This window comes from Polyodon spathula, chromosome 23 (genome assembly GCF_017654505.1).
Source record: "Polyodon spathula isolate WHYD16114869_AA chromosome 23, ASM1765450v1, whole genome shotgun sequence".
NCBI classification, from domain to species: domain Eukaryota; kingdom Metazoa; phylum Chordata; class Actinopteri; order Acipenseriformes; family Polyodontidae; genus Polyodon; species Polyodon spathula.
Genome location: NC_054556.1, coordinates 5486852 through 5507993, shown reverse-complemented (window position 1 = coordinate 5507993; position 21142 = coordinate 5486852). Strand labels below are relative to the sequence as shown.

General features: G+C 36.6%; 1 protein-coding gene across 1 annotated transcript; it reads left to right on the top strand.

Annotated features, from left to right (window-relative positions):
- The first annotated feature begins 271 nt into the window (after nt 1-271).
- LOC121297720 (coiled-coil domain-containing protein 3-like) lies at nt 272-12270 on the top strand. Its single transcript, XM_041224170.1, has 4 exons — nt 272-817; nt 3949-3966; nt 8396-8570; nt 11066-12270. Exons 1-4 carry the CDS (start codon nt 462-464, stop codon nt 11342-11344), a joined length of 828 nt encoding a protein of 275 aa, XP_041080104.1. The 5' UTR covers nt 272-461; the 3' UTR covers nt 11345-12270.
- Nucleotides 12271-21142: the final 8872 nt, after the last annotated feature.

Below are 21142 nucleotides of genomic sequence, written 5' to 3'. Positions count from 1 at the left end.
GAGCGTGGCAGGCTGTTGAGGAGGACGATCCTCGTCAGAGATGAAACACATTCTGAAAAATGAACCTTTGCGGCGGTATGTCTGGAAGAGTGACGGAACATTTAAACAATTCAGCGCCGCAGTGACAGACCACACGATCTCCTCTTACCAAATTGGTAAATGTAGGCAGATGGAGATCTGTGAAAAAGGGTGGGGACCGGTTTACAAGACGGCATCTTTACAGTGGTATCACTTTATATAGCTTATGTAGTAGGTGACCAACTAATTGAATAACTTTAAATCTACTTTTTTATTCTTACCAGTTTGCATTGCTGAGCCTCACAACGTTTTGTAGACTATATCCTACAGTCTTACATAGTGTAGACACACGTTCGAGTGTACTGATTTGGGAGACAGAAGTCGCTAATTTTCTTACATTACCAAAGTTTCTCAGGTTTACAACTGGGATTGTTTTCCTCAACATGGGTCCTCTTTTTGCACTGATATCACTGAGCTGTTTGGATATGTTGTTGGGGTGCCAACTTCCCCAAGACTGGAGACCCCAGACCGAGTCGTGCAGGGCTGAGCTAGCAGAGATCATTGTTTTTGCTAAAGTGCTGGCTCTCCACAAGGATTCTTACAGCGTTTACAACTATCTGCCCTGGCAATATAACACGGACCTCTTTTATTCAGCGGAGATTGAGATGCTGTGCGACCAGGCGTGGGGCAGCATGCTGGAAGTGCCAGCCGGGTCCCGGTTCAATGTTACAGGGCTTGGGTACTTTCCATGCTACTCTTACAGCGTTGTGGAGAACAATGCATATTACTTCTTCTTAAGGTAGGAAAGTCAAAATACCGTGTGTGTGTGTGTGTATAATATATATATATATATATATATATATATATATATATATATATATATATATATATATATATATATAATTTCACTTATACTGTATTTGACCAATAATGTATCTTGTTATGTGTTATTTAGTTTCACGGGTTTATTTTAATCTTATTAATACTGGGTATCTGTTTACATACTTTTTCAATAGTCTAATCTAATAAAACACCAGGTTTGCTGCGCTGTCCAGTTTGTTTATATTAGCTGTAACAGTAGTAAAGGTAGTTTCAGCTGCAGATACACTGTGCAACTGTACCTACTGAACGTCCTGCTGAGTACAGAGACACAATATGCCTCCTGCATGGCGTCCTTCTTGACATGCACCTGTATTAAAAGGCAATGCGCAATTAATCAACGAAAGACGTGTTTTGACTGAAATCGCAGTCCACAGCACATTCAGATAAGCACAGTGCAGTCCAACTGAGGCATGCTGTAGGATGTAGGCTTTATACCTTGACTTATTGGAGACACCCATCGAAAAACACAAGAGAAACACAGTTTGATTATGAATAGTAATTTTGGACGGTATAGTAAAGAATACGAGTTAGTCTATAGACTAATAGGCTACAATACAATAGGTTACCAATCTAGACAAAGAATGAGAAAAAAATTGGAAATGCACCTGTGAAGTTTTTTTTTTTTTTTTTTTTTTTTTGCAAAGCCAGGAGGGTGAATTCGTTTTTCATGTTTTTCCCCTAGTGAACTACAGTAAGAAACAACATTCATATTTCTATAAATATATAGAAATCTAGCAGGCATCCTTGGTTGAGGTTTGTTTCTATGTATATGTTTAATTTAATCAGCATTTAACACTAAGTAAAAATATTCCCCTAGATTTAAAAAACGCTCACAACTTTCATTTACATGCTCACGCATAGTGGAATTTGGCAAGCAGATTGTGTTTTTATTCTTCTGTAGCTAGTAATTGTGTAGGTTATTTCTCACTGGCATTATCGGATGAATAAACAACACTGTGTAACAAAATAAAAAAAAAAAAATTGTTCCTGGGTAGTAAGTGTTATTTCCTAATTGCTTATGCCTCAAAAGTATAGAACATGGCTATTATTCCCCACAAACTTTGCTTTTGTGACCAGGACAGTGATATTTCAAAATATCACTATTTCCAATGGGAAAATAGAAAAATGTGTGTCTTTTCGTTCACATAAAGTCAGAAAAAAAAAAACATCCAAATTAACATGTATTTATACTAACGTAATACAAAGATGACTTCAAAAGATTTAGAAGTGAGTAGTTTTTCGAAATTTACAATTATACGTATAATTGTAAATCTCGAAAAACTACTCACTTTTTAATCTTTTGTAGTCATCTTCGCATTACTTTAGTGTTAAGAATTGGAAGAGGCTGCAGACAGTAGTGTATCTTCTACTGTTTAGCTTAATAAAACAGTTACTGAGGTACACCATGTACAGTATAGTATAGTGAGGTACACCATGTACAGTATAATATACTGAGGTACACCATGTACAGTGTAATATACTGAGTTATACCATGTACAGTATAGTATAGTGAGGTACACCATGTACAGTATAGTATAGTGAGGTACACCATTTACAGTATAGTATATGTATGGTAATAACTGCTGATTTCCTACCCAGTATTTAATATTTAAATGAATTAGATCTTACACAGTGGTAATGTAGTTGCTGTTATCTTTGCTGTTTCTACTGAGAGGGAAACATACATTGGTAGAGGTTAATTCCTGTCTGTGTCACACAACTGGCGTCAGTAATCCTTAGGCTATAACCCAAATTCTCAGGTATCAAGGGCACTTTTCCCTGGCCAACAAGGCAGTCCCCATAGACAGCTTTTACTGTATAGGATAAGTAATCCAGTCCTAATTATGCTGGGGGATCACTGTAAAAAGAATAAAAACTCAATTATTAGTCTAAGACTCTCTGACTATGTACTGGAGGTGGTAACCAATACCAGCAATGAGATCACATGGTTCAAAAACACTGTTTCGACCCTGAATTTATTAAATAAATAAATAAATAAATAAATCAAACGAAACCTCTACCAAGGAGCGCTAACTAAACTATAAACCACAACACTTCACAAGTTTCACCCAATATACATTGTACAATATCTTCTGCCCGCACAGCCTGTACAATGGCTTCACACAGACAGACACTCTGCAAACATTTAACCCTGCTTTTACACCTCCCTGCTTAACCATAGGCAGGTGTCCCTCATTCAATTAGAGCCAGGTGTTTCCCATCCTGATTCTAATTCTAACCCCAAAGCATTCTGGGACACATAGTCCTCGATCCTCCAGGACTACATTTTCATTGTTTCCTCCACCTACTCTGCCACAATATACAGGGTGATTAGAAAGTAAATCTATGATATGGTGTGTTGATATGATAAACTTACTTTCTAATCACCCTGTATAACTGTTCCTTCAAAGACAGGTTTAAACTGAAGGAAAAGCAATCTGTTTCGTTCAAGCTAATGTAATTGCAATTAACTGTAGCCCAAGGCCAGTGAAGACACAGGGTTGGAAGCTGTTGCTATGGTGCTTCCCTTTAAAATTAATGTACAGCCTGCTTCTGTTTTACAGCATCAGGTATTTCAACTGGCTTACAATTCTCGTATCATGCAGTTATGCATATGTAACTATCTGTCTTAAAATTAACAGGAGTGGCAAGAATGCTGTATAAGTGACCCCTAAAGAGCATGGAAAAACAAACTGGGGAATTCTGCTTGGTTGTTGTTGTGGCTTTTTGTTCATGGTGATAACATGAAATAATTGTCTCCTATTAATGAAATACCCCAGTCTTTTTGTTGTTGTTTTTTTTGTTGTTGTTTTTTTTCTGTGTGATTGAGTTTAAATAATGCTAAGAATTTGGATTACAGTAAATAGCCATTCTTAGATCATACAGTACAGTACCACCCTTTTCGAATGGGCAATCCTCATCCTCTAGTTATTCAACTACATGTGTGGCTAGCATGAGGTGTATACTTGCAATTTCTGCTGCATCATCTGCACTATTCTGTCCCTCATGGTTTTCATTCCATTAAGAGTTTTGTACTTTTTTCATCAGGTCACCAGTGAAAACAAGGTAAGCAGTCCAATGTTTTCTAAACCATTCGACACTAAGTACCTTGACAAAGAAATCCTAATTAAATACTTATACAATGGTATAGAGGGGTACACCTGAGATTAACCCGTTAAACCAATTTCAGATGAACACATGAACCACTTAATCCCACTCTCATTGACTTTGTGAGCATGATATGGCTGACTCCATCCTGCCCATTGCAGTCATCTCCCTAACTAAATTACTTAACCAGGAAGAGATTCCTCTGTTGATACATGACTCGACTCACCAACATGCCAACATCCATGTGTTTACATGTTCATATTTGTCAAGCTTGGACTCTTAAACCGGGCAAACTTGACAGCTGGTTCCAGTTAGGGAGGAGTATATAATTTTCTTTTTTTTTTCTTTAAAATTCTCCTTATTGTGCGAAAGGGGCATGTGGAATGGAAACACCAGCCTTCCAGTGCAGCAATTTTAAGTAAAGCAATATGTCCTTATATAAACAGAGCCCCAAGCAGAAATAATCCTCCTGTGAAGGAGGCAGACATTGATTTGAGCAAACCCTTTCCATCTGAAGAACAACTTCTGATGACCAAAATCTACAGACACAACTTCTAATTGGTCTGCATCTGTTGGTCCACAAACAGTTCCCTGCTCCTCAGCTGTAAATAGCTGTTACTTCTAAGGGCGATCGGGTTTGTTGGGGGGGGATAAACTTTGAGGGAGCTTGTTTGTTAAATTGATTCCATTGTAATGTCGGAGAAGTGACATCCCTGCCCAGCATTCATACTGACGAGGAAGAACTAGGAGATTTCCTGGTATAAACATGCCTGTGCGCTTACTGTATATAGTAATAAAAACTCCACTTTGCTGTTCTTCTGATCCTCCCATAATATAGGTGGTTGTAGGAGGTGTAGATTTATTTTGATGTAAGGACCCAAAATGTGAAGGGACATCTTATTAAACTATTCAGCTGATGGACTCAGGGTCTCTTTCATATATCCAAGAGTATGTTGCTAAAGAATGTCCAACTGGAAGAGTAGTCTGTGTGTAGTTTCAATCTCTATCCATCTCTCTTTCTCTCTCTCTCTCACACACACACAGGAACAGAGCAATTTTGTCTAACGTTTTTTGGCAACCGAATACAAAACCAAGCAAACTAGAGTACTTATGTTGTGCAAATGAAGGAATCATGTGTGTTTTATTAAGAGTTCTTGCAGTATTTGTTTAATGGTGCTCCTGGGTGCACAGGGTTCTTGGGAACCCCTTTCTAATGCCCTTCTGAACTGTTCATGGCACTACTTTAAAAGACTCCAGCGAAGGCTTCTTATCCAAAAATATCTCCCTATTCCCCTTGTTCTGGAATCTGGGGTAGGCAGTTGTAATTCTTAAGGGAATTGTCCCGTTGAAAAGAGGTTTGCTTGGCATCGTACCAACATACAATTGCTTTCTGGCGTGTGTAGGTTTTGTTTTTTCGATGCATTGTGAGACTTTTTTGTTGTTTTATTGCTTGAAATAATGCTTCTTCATTCGTGCTATTACTCTACTTGGCAAGTAAAAACAATAGAATAATTTAAATGTAAAATATATACAGTATCGTGTTCTCATTATAAGGCAACCCTTTCTACTAACATTCTCTTTATACAGTAATATGGAGCACCAACACACAGGTACAGTCAGTCTCTAACTATGGCTATAGAGTTCTAAAGGGGCATTTACCTTATGTGGAAGCAGCCCATTTTAGACAAATATTTAGTTTAATTTATAATTGACAGTTTGTTGCAGACTGATGTGGGGATGCAAAAAAAAAAAAAAAAAAAAAAACAACTACAGAAAAAAATACTAAGCAAGATAAGATCTCAGATTGAAATACTATATACAAAACCATCTGTATATATTCTTTATACACTAGGCTGGCCCATATTAAAACAACTACAATACACTATACTGATGTCATCAGAGGAAATGATGGAGATGATTTTGATTGTATGTATTAAAATGAAGGGGGGTTATGTTAAAACACAATTCTGTCACATACACTCTGTTCTGAACTTTTTCAACATGAAGTGTATAGTACAGACTTTACTGATCCACTTGGGATTATGTCTGTTAGGTACAGCTGTAAGTCAAGCCTTTAAAGCTCTACAAGGAAATTAATTCCAGATCTGTATACTCCATTCTTCAAGCCTTCATCTGTTAAGGTACAGTCAGTTTCATAAGACTGCTCAGAAGAAGTGACTCAGATTCGATACTTGAGAACCACCAAATACATCATAAAGTGACAGGCAGACAAGTACCGTGCAGTATACTGTAATATTGACTGATATAGTTTGTTAAAATAAATAAATAAACTGTTCCAACAATAATGGAATGCTGCTAAGCATTTGTCATCCATAACATAAAACACCCAATAATAAGATTGTAAGAATACTAAAAATAAACTAGTAAAATTCTATGACAAATGTTTCAAGTCCTAGCAATGTCTTGATAAGATCAAGTTTATAGAAAACACATTGAAATTCCTCCTCCCTGCAACCCAGGTTTTGTATGACAATCCTAACTGCACGGCTCACTTTAGGATACAATTTTATTATGGGGGGGAATAAAAGGGAAAATCTACACAGGGTGATTTGGGCTGTCTGCCAAAGCACACAAATGAATGAAAGAGTTGGGTCTCTAACAAGAGGCAGACCAAATAAGCTGTCTGTTTTTCTTTTTTACACTAACCAAATGTATTGCATTAATAACTCTCCCACCTGAAGCTACTGATGACTGCTGTGGTCTGAGAGGCAGATCAGTAATTCTGGACTGCAGAGCTGGTCAAGATAGATGGTGGGCAGGAAGTCAAAATGCAGTATAGCCTTTCACCTCTGGATTGCAAATTCAATTCCCATATGATGGTTGTTTGCATGTCGAGTTTTTTGTATGGGAAAACCAACGTGTCAGATAAGCAATCAAGCACATTTTAGGCTTCTTGCAACTGTACTTAACCTGAATTTTCATTTATGCCAGCATATGATAAAATGCATGCCAAGTTGCACAGGGTGCCTGTACTGTAGTATACTGTACTTATATTATAGAATGCTTTTTTTATTACTCACCTTTCCATCTTACATGTATATTTGGCTGCTACTTTAGCATTTTGAGCTTTTTTTAGGGTTTGTTCCAAGGAAACAGGTTCCAAAATTCACAGGCTTTAAGTTTTCCAAAATAATTCTGTTTGAAGGTTCGCTGTGATGTCCAGGTTAAATATAAACAATTTATTCATTCTGTAGTGTTCCAGTAATTTCATTTAAACTCTAAATTAAGGAGGCTATTTTTATAATAATAAATAATCTTTCTTTTTATATAGCGCCTTTCATAGTACAAGATAAGAGACTAGGGTGTGTGAACTATGCATCAGCTGCAGAGTCACTTACAACAACGTCTCACCCGAAAGACGGAGCACAAGGAGATTAAGTGACTTGCTCAGGGACACACAATGAGAATAAGTATATATGCCACATGTTTTCCCTCAAGGACTCTGAGACATTTTGATATATCTGTACAAAGTGCAATCAGCGTAAAAGTAAAACAAAAAACATATATTCATTAGCTACAGAATATTATAATTCTTTACGTACTATATTATACAAAAATTACAATCTTAATTCATGAATAAGAACCAACATAGACTGCTATTAAGTAATGTCCCAGACCACACATGAAAGTATTAATTATACCACATTAGTTCATATAGCTATGCCGATGTTTTGGGTGTGTATTATGATTTATCATGACAGTTACATTGGCATTCACTTTGTTGTGTCTTAACTCTGCCCTATGTCGAAAAGGACTCCCAAGAAGAAATGTCTCTTATAGAACAAAACAAGCAACCAAACAAAAAACAGCTGCCTGTTGTCACATAGCATCAAACAACCATCTCTGCATTGCCAACAGCACGTCATGTGAGAGTGTACAGGGGTTCAAAGAGGTCTTTGCTAAGTAATGTTAGGCATGGCGGTTCTAAATACTGTTATTGTTTAAATCATTGCCGTTTTACGTATTTTTACAGACAGAATTATTCTAAAGAGACTTGTGTGTGTATATGTGTGTGTGTGTGTGTGTGTGTATTATATATATATATATATATATATATATATATATATATATATATATATACATACACACACACACACACACACACACACACACACACATATATACTGTTAGATTTTGAGTAAGACATAAACATCCCTGTTTTATGAATCTGAAAAGTGACAGTAGATCCACCACTGTTTAGATCAATTGAATAGACCCCAAAATAAAATAAGGATAAAAATGCAAGACCAAAGTAAATGATATGCATAGCATGTAATCTTTCTTCATTGGTGCATGTTATGTTTCAACAAAAGTAGGGTTTTTGCTTTAATTTGAAAAATAATGAAAGTGTTGTTCTTCTCTTTAGGATGGATGAGAATTACAACATCATCCCCCATGGAGTTAACTTCCAGGATCCCATTTTCACAGATACAGCAGAGAATCGACGCATGTTTGCCAGCCTCTTCCAGTTCGCAAACTGCTCCAGTGGAACCCAGATCGAAACCTACACCCCGGACTGGGAGTTCCAAGAGGACAGCAGGGTAAGCCGTTCACCCAGCGGCAAGCACCAGTGCTGTAGGGTTATAGTTATAGTCCAATCCCTAGCTACCATTACTGTCAAATTCTGTGTACAACTTGCATTTCCAGGCAAGTTGTAAGGTCTTTGAAATAGGCTTAAATACTGGTGCAGCTTATATACCTCATTTTTGAGGGTTTTGAGTCAGAATTAAAGTTTTGTATATTTTAAAACTCAAAAGAGGAGAGATGTGAAAGATGTGTGGGGGGGGGGGGTCCCATGCCTGTCACTGGTTGCCAGGCTTTACTTATAAACAGCACTTATAAACAGGTAAGGCAGAAGAAGCTAAATATACCTTTGACAGGAACACACATCCTGTCCCAAAGCTTCAGCGGCTGTATAAACACAAAGACAAGATTCTTGACATTACTATATATATATATATATATATATATATATATATATATATATATATATATATACATATACACACACACACACACACACACACACACACACACACACACACACAGTTGGGGGGAGGTTGGGCTTCTGTTGAAAATATCTTTAACAGTCTTTTTTTTAAAGAACTTATCCCTGGTACAGAGCTATCCCAGGGAGCAGCTGTTTATATTCAATTTCTCTTTTCAAGTAGGACCCCCTACTGCTGATGATCATCAGTCGTGCGTGGAGGGGCCTTCACGAACATGTTTTATTCTCTGATACAGTTCCACTCAAGGGGCTGGGATGACCCCACACCTCCAGCTTTCAACAGTAACTCTGGGCTGAGAGCTGGTGATCTCACAGTCTCTGTCTGTTCAATAAAAAAAAAAAAATTAAATGCAAGCTTGTCCAGCAATATGGTCGCCACTGCAGTAGGGTGAATCTTATTGACCTTTGAAGTGGATGCTACCACTCATTTTAGCTGTTGATGTACAAACAACTTAGTGTAGTCACAGACCTTCCTAATTGAATTCTGCTAGTTTTGCACCATTACCGGTTTTATTTTCCTTTCAAATTCAGTAGGATATGACTTAAAATTGCGAAAGGTGTGCGACTTCAACAGGATGTATTCTCTATGATAATAGTATTCCTGCTATAGAGCTGGTTAACTCATACATATAAATCGACACCCAGCCCTCATCAAATGCTATATCAAATGCTCTGACTGGTTTTAAAGCGCTGCCATATGATTCTGTGTTTTACACATGTAAGGCATGTGTCGCTGTGATGGAGACACTGGAACACATTCAAGGTATCAGGAGCAGATGAAAGTAAAGGCTAATGCTCTGAGGGGGCCCTCAAGGTAATGAGTAATTCTGTTATTGGGTACCTCCCCATTTTCAAAGATAATTACACATGAAAAATGTCAGAACAAAGCCCTTGACTAAATATGAAAAAAAAATTAAAGTGAGGGAGGGGGAGCGGGCGGGAGATGGAGAGATAGTGCCTGTGAGTGATGGGGAGTTTTGTCTCTTGCAAACCTGGCAGCTCTACAAAAACATAATCCACCTCCAAAACCATGGCATCCCTTCTGCTAAGCTCTGTGCTAGTAACAGAGGCCAGACTGCCAAAATAAAGAAACAACCTTTCAGAGCCAGGCTATCACTTTCACACTACGCCCGGGGGGCTCGGCTTACTGCCACAATGGTGAGACCTGTCAGGAACAAGACAGGGAAAAATAACCAAACGGCAATCACAGACACAAACAAAAATTTTGAAATGATTTTGATTTATTTTTTAAATATGAAAACTAATGAACATGCACATCTTTCATTTGCAAATCATTGTATATCTGGGCTATTGTGCAACTAAATGTCTAGTTGCTAGCCAGAGCTAATATGGGTCTACCTACGGTAAAGTGGATCCGTGTTACAATGGCGTAATCATTGTTAACTCTGACAAAATGCTGTCTCAGAAGCTTACAGTTTTTCTTCAGCTGTATGTTTATTTTTGATGCTGCTCCCACTGACCCAGTAATGTCATCAATATCAGATAAAAAAAAAAAAAAGTTGCTCCAATTTAAACTCTGGCTTAGCCCACTCCATTATTTTGAACCTCTGTAATGTTTGTGGTTTATTACCAGAAACAGACAGCATGAATAATTATACAGGAAATATGTATTTTTTCATGCAACCCCAGGGAAACTGGTTAATTTAAAACTATCGATGAAAGCGACTGTGCTTAGTTTTTTTCAGCTGTGCAGAAGGCTATTATATGCATTACAAGGTCCTTCACCACCATGAGCGAAAAACTGCCACTCAGCTCCTCATATTCAACCCAAAGGCAACACTGCCTGTTTTTGATTAAGAAACTGTTTTAGAAAATTGATATACAATATAAAGTCTGCAAATCATAATAATAAAACAAGCCATGCCAACATTATATGAAAGGTATACAAACCTGACTCCCTGATCTACACTCATAGCTTATTGACGGCAGTTTATTGACACCAGCATATGCATTTTACATCCGTGTAACACAAATTATTTTTTTTCCTGTGGTTGTTTCTGCATGCAGCTGCTATGCTCCACGGTGCAAAAGGCCCTGTTTGAGGAGGAGGAGCGAGTGAAGACGCTCTCACAGAAAGTGCGCTCGCTGGAGAAGGCTAACAACCACCTGAGGGACAAGGTGAGGAAGATGAAGCGCTCCATACGACAGGTCAAGAAGGAAAGCAAGCGAGAGGCCCTGCTAATCAAGCAGCGGCACGAGAAGGAGAAGGCCGTCAAGCAGACAACGAGCAAGGACCACCTTAAGAAGCCTCTCAAGAAAATAATCAGCAACAAACTGAAAAAATGAACACATTTTATAAAAGTGAACAAAAAGGAGCAAGCCTCTCTGCTGGGTGGCAGGCAAATAATGTCATTACCAAATTAATTCCCTAAGGAATAGACCCATATTTAACAGGTACTTCGTATGCATATGAGATAGTAAGCCCTATTATAAATTATATAACTATTTAACTTTAATTGGATTAATGCTTTTTTTCTGTTTTTAAAAATGTGTTTAAAAGAGGCCGCAAAACAATAAAATGAATACAAGTTGTGGGAATATCAAATAGAGCCAAGCATGACACACACCGTATATCAGTAGAATATTGTATAATGATGATTAAGGTACTCCACTATGATTTTTATTACAAAGAACTGAATTTTCAACACTGCATTAGACACCTTTATTGCTCGAGTTGCACACATTAACATTCCCTCTTAATTAAATGTATTTAAACACAAACAATGTCTTTAAGGAAGATGGCCATAGTGAATTGATATGTTGTTGGATTCGCTCTGTGGTATTTCTGAGGCAACTTTAAACAAGCAACTAAGCAGTACAGCCTAAATGGGTGCTTTTTCAATGGCTACTTTGACAGTTGTATGCAGTAGAATATTTTTAATTGTAATGGCTTTCACTGTACATATTTGGGGTGGGTAAAAAATCTGAATATATCTACAGCGATAGAATAGAAACTAGAAGTGCTATAAGGTGTGAGCTGTGAGTGCTGAGCATTTGTTAAACCTCCATTCATATCAGTGTTACAGCTAAACACATTGTGTAGTAAAACTGCAGGCAGCTCATAGATTATAACTATAATCTCCCACCATCTAAACATAATAATATTTTGTATTGCAAGCATAGTATCTAGCACAGGTGTTAGTTTAGAATGTATGTTATCGTTACTCTAACTGTTGTACTCAAATACAAAATAAAATTCTTATTCATTTTCAGTCTTATTCATTTCTTGAAATGTGTTTCACTGGGTTTTGGTTGTGGTTTATATCCCATACACTTTACTTGTTAATGCAGCAAAACATGTAGACATACATAGACACAAAAATAAACTTGATTTATATGGTGCCATTTATGTGCATGCATAAAGTGGCGATGCAATACCAAAAATATAAATAAAAAAAAAATAATGCAAACAACAGTAATACAAAGTGCACACACATACGGTCCTCAATCTTGTAATAATCACGTAAACATATTTAGATCAAATCGACATAAGTGTAAAAGTTTGTTGAAGAATAGTGGAATATTAAGGCAGTTATTGTGATAGACAGAGTGATGGAAATGTGGACAGACAGGATCACAGTGGTCTCCTGCTCAATGGTAAATCCATCTCAGTTATATATGTGAGCAGGAGGATGATGGGAAATGTAGGTCTGAGAGGTCCATGCGGCTACATGTGAAGCCATCTTGAGGCAGGAAATGCAATTTAAAATTTTATAAAAGTTGTCAAAATGTAAAAAAAAATCAATAAAATTAAAACAATACACAAACCTTACGTAAACAGTTGCAGCAACATATGGGAACATGTAGCACGACAAAATATAATGTACACTATAATACTTAACTATGGTCTTAATTATGTTTCCTTGACTCTGCAGATAATGCAACCATTAATTCCTAAAATACTCCAAACAGACAGTGTAGTTCACAATGTGTGGGGTTTAGCTGAACTCTGTGTGTTTGTGGATCAGATCATCCCAGTTGAACAGAGTCATGTTCTGCTGGCGGGTGTCAAGATCCCTCAGTAATGTCATAAAAAGACCAAGCCGGTTGATGAGGAATGTCAGAGAATGTATGGATTTCATTTAACCAATCTTGGAAAGGGCTTTGTTCTTTTTTTAAGATGGAAGAAAGTTGTAAAAGCCATGTGTAAAGAATTTATAAATGGCAGTAATGAAAACCAATAAACTGTAAGTATGCTTCTGGTAAGAAACAGCAAACTGAACTTAATTAGCGTCTATCTTGTAAATCAGCAATAGCTTTTGGTTGATCTTACTGGTAATTATCAGAAATTCTTTAAACACGAGAGAATTAAAAAGAGTGTTACTTTAGTAACTATTTATTTCTTGTCTACAGCAAATGTGAATGTTTTCGATTTATCACAACTTTGCATGGCTAGGGTTAGTCAAAAGTACAGTTGCTAATCTCATTCTGAGAAGTAAATGTATGTCTTATTAAATTATCCACATCCCTCAGTTATCAAAACATAAATGCATGTTGTCAGAGTAGTTTGAAAAATTGAGTGTCTGGTAATTAATATATCTGTCTGATATGAAAATAATATAGAGGGAAGTATTGTAAAAAAAAAGACATTGAGTATAATCACAAAAAGGATGGTGGGAACTAGCTAACTCAATGGCTTTAAAAGATCAGGTGCTCTATTGCTGGAAGTCAAAATGAAATAACTGTGGAGCAGTCTGGCGCACTGTCTGTAGGTTATTGTTCTACTAATCAGCTAGGCGCACTTGCCATAAAATACAGTGTGGAACTTGACACTCTCAATTTTCCAAAAACGACCAGACAGGCTTTCACTTGTTGTACAATGCATTAGTATTTTGTTCTAGCGATTCTTCTCTCTCAATAATTATTTACATATTTTTAAAACATGAACACTTTGGGAAGATGTATGGTAATAAGGTACTAGAAACCCAACATGCTGGCACTGCTGTCAATTTCTGAACAATCCAAACAGTTCACCTTTCCTTTAAAAGAAACACTGAAATTCTGTTAAGAGGATGGCTACAACATTTTGCTGGATTGAGCCAAAAACAGTTTTGTTTGGAAACACAAAACCTTGGCAGATACTCTCTATTTGTCCAAATAAGGGGCTAAGTTACATATTTTCTTCTGGAAACTTAACATTGGTATGGTACAGTTGAAACTTCTTTTTTTAGCTTTCGTATATATATATATATATATATATATATATATATATATATATATATATAATATATATATATATATATATATAATGCAGTTCGTACATTTTTCGAATGGTCCAAAAACTAAGGAAATGATCACTATAAAATGTATTTACTGCTTTTGCTTCTGGCTGACTGGATTCTTAACTCCTAAGAAAATGCAATAAAAGTGGAACTTTTCAGCACGTTTTGCAAAAACATTGTACTGCACCGTATGACCGTAAAACCTTCGACCTCTTAATGGATATGGATACTGTCTACCCAAATATACTGTACATATCGACAATACACTGCAAAACAGAAGACAACCAGCAAAGTACTGAGGAATTGGACAAGAGAGTTGGAAATTCCTAGATGGGACACTATAATTTTGCTGTATATGTATGAGTTGAAGGAACCAAACTTACATGGACTGCTATGGCCGTACTCCTATCTTGAGTTTAGAAAACGTTTCTGCTCAACAGCTAACACGTCTACAGATGTATTCTTCATAACTGCAGTACTTGAACGGATGTTTAAAATTAAAATAAATTTGGAAGATTGTGCCAGATAGCCACACTAAATAAGCTCCAGGTTGTACACTCATGTGGTTTTGTTAGTAATTACTGAAATATGTATTGAGACAGCCAAGCCTCCCTTCACTGCACTGGAATTTGCAATACTATGTTTTTAATTAATGCTGATATAAATTAAGAGTTCTCGGATTTACTCTGACCACTTTTGTCTTTGTTGTTTCAGCGGGCTTGGCCTCTCCAATCGTATTAATTGCTGTTCAGAACTCAGCAGTTGCATTCCTGAATTTGCACAAATGTGTTAATGATTTTTTAACATCCATTTTTAATTTACTTCCTAATGAAAATGTATCTGCAGTGTGTGCCTTAGAACAAAACACTGTATCTCACAAGACCTATTCTCTATGCATAACGTAATTAAAACCTGCAAATAATGTTGTTTAGGGTGGCTGTGTGGTTCCGCAATGGGACAGACGAAGCTTTCCGATATCACCAGTGAAGTGATTATTAGTGGGAGTTAGTGGAAGTCTAATCATCCAATGCAAAATTTGAGTTTAACTTAATATCTTATCTTGATAGCATGCCAGGATTATGATACAGTAATTAAAGAACATAAAAGGGGGCAAATGACATTTTGATGGCAAACGACATAAAAAAGGGTATAAAAACTTCATGACTGAAACAGGAAATTGCTTCTATGCAAAGGCATGTAAGTAAAGCAGAGCCTGGTATAAGAAAGCCAATGATCTGTTTTGACCATACAGATGGAAATAGATTTTGGTGATTTTATGTGTTTCTTATTTTTCTAAATACTTTACCAAGGAAAACAAGTCATCTCTTTGACAAAGCTGTCCTGAGGATATATCGGTATTTCTGACAGCAACAATAGCTTAGACAACACTTGAGTGTAAAGTATAATTTACAGTGCATGTAAAATGACAACTGCAACCTGTATTCAATAAACTGTACTATAGTTTTATTTGCTTGTACTTTAGTGGTTCACTTTAAATGTCTTCTGTTCTTCATTTGGAGAACTCACCACCAATTGACAAGATAAACATCTTTTGACTTTCTTGTATGATAGTGGGACTTGTGTTTAACAATGTTTGGAAATACATTTCCCCAAATAGGACATCACTAGTGCTCTGTTTCAAAGTGTCCTGCAGTCATCAAACAGCCCACTCTGGCAGGAATAATCTGCTTTGATGACCTTAAAAATACATAACAAGCATTTTCCAACCCAGAAGATCTACAGCTTTCCCAGAGATTAATTAGTCTGATCATTTTCAAAGATACATTGCATAAATAATATGAATTACTAACTCCTTTTGATTTGAATTTCCAGTTTGTGAAGCGTTTTGAATCCCTAACCCATAACAGCGATTAGCATTAGCAGTAACATTCATCACTGGTTCTCCACTGGAAAATATAACTATCTATATTAGGGGGACCATTATCTTTTCGTTAGTTGCGTGCGGCAAGATATTTAAGAAAGCTGAAAGTAAATATTTTATAAGACTATGTACCCCTGGTGCTCATTTCAGACACTTGGCTAATTGCATTTTTAGGGGCCTGACAATCCCTGCAAGGTACGTCTCGGAGCCCTGTGGTGTGAAACATCTGGTACAATAATTCTTTGCCAAGATTTAAAAGATTACTCTAAACTGCAGCAGTGTCTCCTAATTTACAAGGCTAAGGGCAGATGTGGCCCGCAGGCAGAAACCTATTAAAAACAAGAGCTTCCCACTAATACATATCTCACCAGAGAGCTGGGTTCATACCAGTATATGACCAAGAGCTACACACACCGTCCCAGAAGTTGTACAAGAAAGGGTGGCATTACATTTTTAGGTGAAACAAAAAGTTGAGAAGAGGGAAAAGTTTGGCGACATAAAAGACGTATGGGCAGTCAAACACATGCTTCAGCATACTCTGAGATTGCAATACTTTATACTGTAAAACTACTGCTAAAGAAGGTCCTTAGCAGGTTTAACTGCGCCAGACTCTCTCCTAGCAGTAAAACGCCCAATAAGAGAATCCATCAACTGGATTCACAGCTACATAGGTCCTTCCTAGTAAATCATTTCTTTAAAAAAAGAAAAAAAAAAAACAGAATTGGTGCTTGTGGTGCAGTTAACTAAACCAAAGAGGGAATATATGATACGCATACAAGCTCAGCGCAAGCTGTATAAATATATGCTCTTCAGTGTGTAGGAGATCACAGAGTTTGGGAGTTCGAACTACACTTCAGATGTATCCCAACGAAACCAACTACGGTTGAGTTAATACCAGGCTTCGATTAATACGAATGTCGGTATATTCTTGTTAAATATGTTCGCAAATAAACAGAGTAAATGGGAAGAAAAATAATACAAGTAACACTGGTGTGCTCTCGCTGTTATTTTCAGCCTTTAATGGAAATTTGACATTAATGGATGAAATACGAGAGAATAAAGAAAATAGAAAACTGCATAATAATAAACAGCCAATAAACCGTGCAAGTCAGCTCTCTTGATATCATTTACTGTAGGGCTGCAGTAAGTTACCTGCAGTACTCCTTGCGCGCCCATGCTTGTCAACACTCTTCAAATCAAAACAGTTCTGCAAGAGCGGGCTAACCAGCTGCTGGATTAAGGTCAAGTTGTGTAATAATAATGTAGAGGGTCCAGAGAACATAATTTGTCCTTGACATAATATTACTTCATTAAGCCCCCTGTTTAATTACAATTGTGGAGCTCCATCAATCTCTGCAAGATGAATATGCTGCAAGTCAAAGGCCTTGACCTTTATACTGTTACATTTGCTGGGTTTCCAAGAACTAACCAATGGGCCATGTCAATTACTTCTCTTCCCTATATCTTGGCAGACAGTCTTGGGAAGGCTAGGGATCGGAATGTCACCAGTCATCATTTTTCTTAAATTATTATTGTTGTTATTATTTGAAACAGAGAAAACTTTCCTTCGTTGCATTTGAAAAACAAAAGCATGGCAGGAACAAAGAAATATTGTTATGTCTTGACCTATTAACCATACGTTGCTTAGTTTATTCATAATGGAACATTAGGAATTTTAGGCCAACAAACCCTACTGACAGTCAATTCCCAAACAACTGTTGCTTTTCCTCTATTTCCCAACTGACACCATAACATGTTAAAAATAACAGTAGAAGACGTGATACAAACAATAAAGCAACCATTCAAAGTTTGTGATGAGTGCGTTTTGAGCACTCCTCTTATATTTGTTTGACCCAATTTATAGGGAAAGGGGAATAGGGGACTTTTGAATGATGTTAGCCAGGGAAGGAGAGATTTGGTCAGGTATAATTCTAGACATCACTTTGGATTAACCTCTAATGTGAAGGATAGCACCTTCTATAACTCCATGCTGGGATATTGGTGGAGTTCTGGCTGAGTGTAGATCACGGGCTAATCATCCTTAGAGGAAAGTTTGAAAGGTAAGGTGTTATATTATGAATTGGTTTGCTTTGGTATTAATGGTATGGTTGTTCCATCTTGCCCCCAGAACCAAACTGCTGCTCTGTATCTGATCCATGTAGTGACCTGATTATTAGTAGGAAGGAACAATTCATATTTTTTAGTTGAGTTTTCTGTTACTAGTATAGTACTATGTTCAACAACTCTGCTACAATTTATTTAATTAACCTAGAAAATCCATGAGGTTAATGTACTGTATATTTGGATTTGTCCCATACCGACAAATAAAAAATCCCATTTGGTAACATTTTATTTTACAATTAGTGTTATTTAAGGCTGAGCCCATTTTCCATGGTATTATTAATCGTTTTTATTGGGCATGTCAGGTATTTGAATTTAAGTATACTAGTAGCACAGTATAACATTTTTGTACTAATGTCCTGAACTAATAGATGAACACAGTAAATGTCTTAAATTCTGTTTTTGTTCAGACTTCTTGGCTTCTTGTTGATTTATGTCTTAATTCAAACTGGCTGTTGATTTATTTGTGGTGCTGAAAGGAAGAATGTTCTCTTTGGGGATCAAGGCCTTGCGGTTCACCATCTGAGATTCATTGTGCTGAAGGCTTCCAACACAATTCTCTTTTTACCTTTCAAAAAGGATGAAGACGTACAAAAAAAGAAAAACACTGCAAACAAATCTTAAGCTTTCGAATGGATTTTACAGTTGTTTTGGTGTATGGTTATATAAATATACATTTACAGCTTGTAAGAGGTCAGCAAAATCTGACATATCTGGTTATTCTCATGATTCAGTTATTTGAACCTGTAAACCTGCTTTAGTGGGGGAAAAAAACCAAAAAAACCTCTCCAAGAATAGAACTTCCTAATTAGTTGAAATGCACTTTCAAAGTGTAGCACTGTACATGGCAGACTGCTTTACATCATGCAATATGTGAAGCCAGTAAAACTACAGTTTTTACCGTTTACGTTAAGAAACCACTTGAATGTAAAGAGTGCCAGAATGGCCTGTATCCATACATAAGAATCTTAATAGATAACATGGAATGTTCAAATTAAATCAGTGTTTTATTTCCAGATAGTTTCATAGACCGCCAGGAAAGACACAGTATAATATGAAATCCAAACCATCACTGATACAAACCAAGCCTCAGATCCTATCCAACATTTTAGAAAATCATCGCTAATAGCAGCATAAGAGACATAAACTAAGAATAAGCAGGTTATCAAAGCAATTTCCATCCAGAGACCCCAAAGTTCATAACTGTTCAATAAAAGAAGCAATGTCAAATTCAGGTCAACCCAGGAATTATATCTGTTGTTAAATTCTGAGAGTTGCCAGTGCATTTCGTAATAGAATAGACTGTTGTAACAAAGAACACTACCTTTGCAATGGCTACGGTAGTGTTGCTTGGTAACTGTGGAACGATAACTAGGTTATTGCCTGGTACTTTGAAATCAGTCATTGTAGTTATATGGCCTTATCTATACTACTTGATGTTTATGGTACAGGGTTGTAAATTACATTTTATTTTTTAAGTGGGATGACATCTTTTTATCCTCTTCAACTGTGTGTTGCCAATTTGAACATTTAATTTATAACAAAAGCATGAGCTCGAGGAAACAAAGCACCCATTCAAAATAATGAGGCAATGTGTGCAGAATTTGCTGTTCTGACATTGAGAAATGCGTTCAGTTGTTGAGAATTTCTTCTGCATTGAAGTAAATGAAACTGCAGTCAAAGGTTGAGGCTCCAATAGATCAAAGATTTGATAGACCAATCATTGTACACCTTGGGGACAAGAAACCATTTACTTGCATATCGTAGAATCTGAAAGGAAAGGCATTATAATTATAATTTCCTGGCGAGTTCACCTTCCATGTTTTACAGTTTCATGTGAAAGGTCTGAAAGCTAAAGCCGACTGATGAGCATCTTTTCAACACTACAGCTTAATAATAACCTACCCCTTCACCGTATTACCTAAACCCAAGCCAAGTAAAAATAGAAGCCCATGTAAAACCAAATAACTAAATACCACACACTGCCTACAAATCAATTCCATAAACTATAATATGTTGTAATTTATTAGACCACAATGACATATAAATGTTAACTTTAGGGTTGGTTTTGCAAAAAAAAACAAAAACACAAAAGAAAAACCTCAACCTGGGTTCCCTTTCTTATAGGACAACCAGTAAACTCTAGGACACGGTGTGATACTTTCAGAGCCAATGTTCCCTTGTATGTTTCCTTCTCTCCCTGTTTAAACCTAGACAAGTTCTGAATAAAATACACATATGTATGTTCAGCGATATTCTAATGATAACTGAAGGATTGTTTTGATTAAGTACCTTTAGTTACTATTAAAAAAACATCTCCACAAATTCCAGTCTGCCCGCAAGATATATGCATGCATTCACTGGAGAGAAAATGTATATGCAAGTTGCTGTTGGATGTAAGGGAGCTGTGTCAGAATATTAAACAGTGCACTAACCTGTCCTGAATAGTTTTCTATGCAAGTCTAAGAAAAAAAAAAACTGGTATGCCTTAAAAAGACAAGTCAAAGGTACACAAACTTGAAACAATAATTCAGCCAAACTTTCTTTATATGTGAACCTTTGAAAAATCGGTCTCCTCTAACCTGTTATGAAAAGTACTGAAAATACTCTATGACTGACTTGCATTATGATTAAGTCAGATTACTAATGATATATTATCAATATTTTTTTTTCTTTAAACAAACTTTTTGCCCTAGTATAATAGAGGATTATCAGAAGAATACCAAATTGCTGTATATAATAAATAAGAAAGTGCAGCTTCAGAGCACAGTATGCTGTGGCAGTGGACACAGATGACATAGACTATAGAAAACCTTGGGGCTCATGAAAGAGAAAATCCCTCCACATTATACACAGCTA

Excerpts from the sequence above, each read along its gene's own strand:
- LOC121297720 (XM_041224170.1), top strand. The coding sequence starts at position 462 with ATGGGTCCTCTTTTTGCACTGATATCACTGAGCTGTTTGGATATGTTG. Across the intron at positions 8,571-11,065 it reads AGTTCCAAGAGGACAGCAGG|CTGCTATGCTCCACGGTGCA; the intron begins GTAAGCCGTTCA and ends TTCTGCATGCAG.